General features: G+C 52.8%; 1 protein-coding gene across 1 annotated transcript in view; it reads left to right on the top strand.

The window, feature by feature from the left end:
- Positions 1-3,607, top strand: part of PI4KA (phosphatidylinositol 4-kinase alpha) — a 170,336-nt gene that overhangs the window by 56,236 nt on the left and 110,493 nt on the right. The window contains exon 9 of the mRNA XM_007955458.1: positions 1,723-1,788. Within this exon, the coding sequence (XP_007953649.1) occupies positions 1,723-1,788 (66 nt within the window). The remainder of the gene's footprint in view (positions 1-1,722; positions 1,789-3,607) is intronic.

Raw genomic sequence — 3,607 nt, 5'->3', positions numbered from 1 at the left:
AGCGCCCCTAGAGGACAGAGTGGAACTGCCCCACAGGGTCTCCAAGGCTGTCAATCTTCACAGAAGCAAAGCCCAAACCACACCCAGTGCCGTGGAGTCCATTATGACTCACAGCGCCCCTAGAGGACAGAGTGGAACTGCGCAGAGGGTTTCCCAAGTTGTCAGTCCTTTACAGGACCAGACTGCCTCATCTTTCTGCTACAGAGCAGATTCAAACCTCAGACCTTTTGATTAGCAGCCCGATGCTTTAACCACTGTGCCACCGGAGCTCCTTCTCTCCTTGTCTAGTATCAGAGAATCTGAATCAATGACTGAAGGTTTCAGAGTGGAGCTTATGAGAACTTTTTCTTCTTTCCAGTATATTTTAACGTAGGAAACACAGGTTTTCTCGTAGGTGAGCCTTTATTTCTTCTCCTGACCTTCTGTTTCTGTCATCTTACAGATACCTGGTTTATAATTAGCTGCCATCAAGTTGATTGTGATTTGTGGTCCCCTCACATGCATCAGCATAGAATTGGTTTCCACGGTGTTTTTTTCCTTGGCCGACTTTTGGAAGTAGATCCCTAGGCCTTTCTTCCGAGGTGCCTCTGGGTGGTCTTAAACCACCAGCCTTTTGGCTAGCAGCCAAGCACTTAACCCTAGGCATCTGTGCAAATAGTGTATTGTCTATATGTTTTGAAAGGCGCTCTCATGGCACTGCAGTTAAAACCTCGGGCCACTAACCCAAAGGTTGGCAGTTTGAATCCATCAGCAGCTCCGCTGGAGAAAGGTGAAGCAGTGAGTTTCCATGAAGACTGACAGCCTTGGAGACCCTCTGGGTACAGTTCCACTCTGTCCTCTAGGGGCGCTGTGATTCGGAATCCACTCCAGGGAGTGGGTGTGGTTGCTTTGCTTCTGTGAAGGTTGACAGCTTTGGAGACTCCACAGCAGTGGGTCTGTTGTTTTATACATTTTGATAGTGACTTCCTTAAAGTACTACTGTCAGAAAGGGGGTACATTATTCCATCAGGTGGTCCTGCAGTTTCTAGTACAGTCCATCCCTTGACTGAAGGTAGATACAGAGAAGGGGGTGGGTGGGAATCAGTAGCCTCTGTTAGATGTGGAGAGTGCACTGTACTGTGAGGAGTAAGTACCTTCTGAAGAGCCAGGCTCAGGAAGGAAGGAAATCCCGTTTTTGCCTGGGGCCTGCCAGGGCAGGTGTCCCTGATGCCTGGGAAAGACTGTGCGAGAGAGGCTCACGGCCATACTTTATCTGTGACTATGCCCAGAATCCGCACTGTCACATCCAGAAATGTACTCTTAGCAAGTTTGAGGAAGTTGGTGATTTTCTTTGTTTCCATGTCATTTTGACCAAGCGTAGAAAGAGAGGCTCCAAGCGGTGCTAGAATTCAGGGCATTTTGTGCACGTAGGGCCCCTGGGGGTGTACATGGTTGTCGTGCTTGGCTGTGAACAGGAAGCTCAGTGGTTCGCGTCCACGCGAAGGGGCCTCAGAGGAAAGGCCTGCCCCCCTGCTCGTGAAAGGCCACAGCCTTGAAAGTTCTGTGGGGCGGTGTGACTGCGCACTGGTGGGTCACCTGAGCTGGGCCCGAGCCCACAGCCACTCACCAGCTACAGTTAACGGGACTTGAAGCCGTGTCCTCTTGTCGTGTGGCCCTGGTGCCGGGGCTTGCCTTCCGACTGTGCCGTCGGTCGGTTTACTCACGGCGTCGGTTTTCCCCCAGGTGAAGAAGATCGTTGAGGAGCCGGTTCTCAGGTCTCTGGATGCCGTCTTGGCCAGTGTCGCAGAGGTGGGTCCTCCCCTCGGGCCTCTCAGTGAGGTCAGCCCCTTGGGCTCCTGTGGACAGGGTGGGCGGGGGGCCAGCCTGACGGGGGGTCGGCAGCGAGTTTTCAGTTTAATCGCCCCCCAGTCACACCTCATCCAGGAAAATGTAGGAGTCGTAGTGTCAGAACTTGTCTAACTGCAGGGGGAGTAATGAGGATCAGGGTTGACCCACAGCTGGTTCTCAGGAGGCAGGGGTCAGACATGTCTCCACCCTCCACCCTTTCTCCCAGTTCTGACACCAGCCATCCTTCCCATGGCACCTTCTACTTCTCTTCTGGGTTCGAGAATCCATTGCAGTGGCCACACAGAACTCACAGCCCAGACTCACCATTAAGTTCATTTAGAAACTAACAGGGCACAACTCAGGATCAGGACTGTTGGGGTCTCTAGTGCCAGCCTAACAGAGATACCACAAACGGGTGGCCTTCACAAACAGGTGTTTGTTCTTACAATTTCAGGAGGCTGGAAGTCTGAGTTCAGAGTGCCAGCTCTAGGGGCTGGGTGAAAGCCCCTTGACCTTGGCCTTCAGCGCTGCCTCCTGCTTCTGACTCACTGGAGCTGGAGGTGGCTCTTTCCTCAGGCAGCTGCTGGCTGCTGAGGCGGACAAACCCAAGGTCGACAAGTAAAGAGGCACAGTCCTGATATCACCAAACAACACAGCAGGCCACTGGTTCAAGTCCAGAAAATGTCCCAAGATTGGCAGGGCTTGGCAGGCTGCTGAATGAAGACTCGGCTACATGCAGGGTCCAAGCGTGCCAAAAAGGTTTTTCAAAGCGTCTCCTTATCTACTGGAAGCAGACCACGTTCCTAAGGCAGCTACTCAGTTGCTCCAGTAGGTCCCCCCATGGAGTTGATGACCAGTCTCATCCTGGGGAATCACTCCATCCAGCTGCCCAGCCACTCAACCAGGCCCGGCCCAGCTGACACACAATCTGAACTTCCACACGTGGGCCGCACAGAACTCACAGCCCAGACTCACCACTGAGTTCGTTTAGGAACTAACCGGGTACAACTCAGCATCAGGATTGTTTTGGTTCCCTAGTGCTGCTCTAACAGAAATACCACAAACGGGTGGCTTTCACAAATAGGAGTTTATTCTTAAAATTTGTGGAGACTAGAAGTCCGAGTTCACAGTGCCAGCTTTAGGGGCTGGATGAAAGTCTCTTGACCTTGGACTTCAGCTCTGCCTCTTACTCTTAGCCCACTGGAGCTGGAGGCCTCTCCTAGCTCAGGCAGCTGCTGGCTGCTGAGGCTGACAAACCCAGGTACGATAAGTAGAAAGGCACAGTCGCAACATTATCAAGCATCACCACAGGCCACTAGTTCAAGTCCAGACACAGTCCCAAGATCAGCAGGCAATGTGGCAGGCTGCTGAACGAAGCTTTAGCCACATGCAGGGTCCAAGCATGTAAAATAGCTGCCAAGACCTTCCTCAAAGCTGCTTCTTATGGACTAGAAGCAGCCCACATCCCTAAGGCAGCTATTCAGTTGCTCCAGTAGATTCCACTGTGGAGTTGATGGCCAATCTCATCATGGGGAATCACTCTATCCAGCTGCCCAGACACTGAGAACCAGGCCCAGCCAAGCTGACACACAACCATAACTACCACAGGGATCAACAGGCTACAGCTTAGGAGCAAGATCAGGAAGCACAGACGCAAAGTCTGGAAGGCTCCTTGGAAGGGGAGGCATAACCTTGAGGAATCCCAGAGGCCCTCCTCTCCCACGGCTGAGTCACGTCTGAAGTCACAGCTCCTGGACCCCCGCCCCCCGGGTCCAGGCTG

Source organism: Orycteropus afer, unplaced genomic scaffold (assembly GCF_000298275.1).
Source record: "Orycteropus afer afer isolate SDZICR_OR568_19922 unplaced genomic scaffold, OryAfe1.0 scaffold00502, whole genome shotgun sequence".
NCBI classification, from domain to species: Eukaryota; Metazoa; Chordata; class Mammalia; order Tubulidentata; family Orycteropodidae; genus Orycteropus; species Orycteropus afer.
This window is presented reverse-complemented; position numbering and strand designations above follow the sequence as displayed.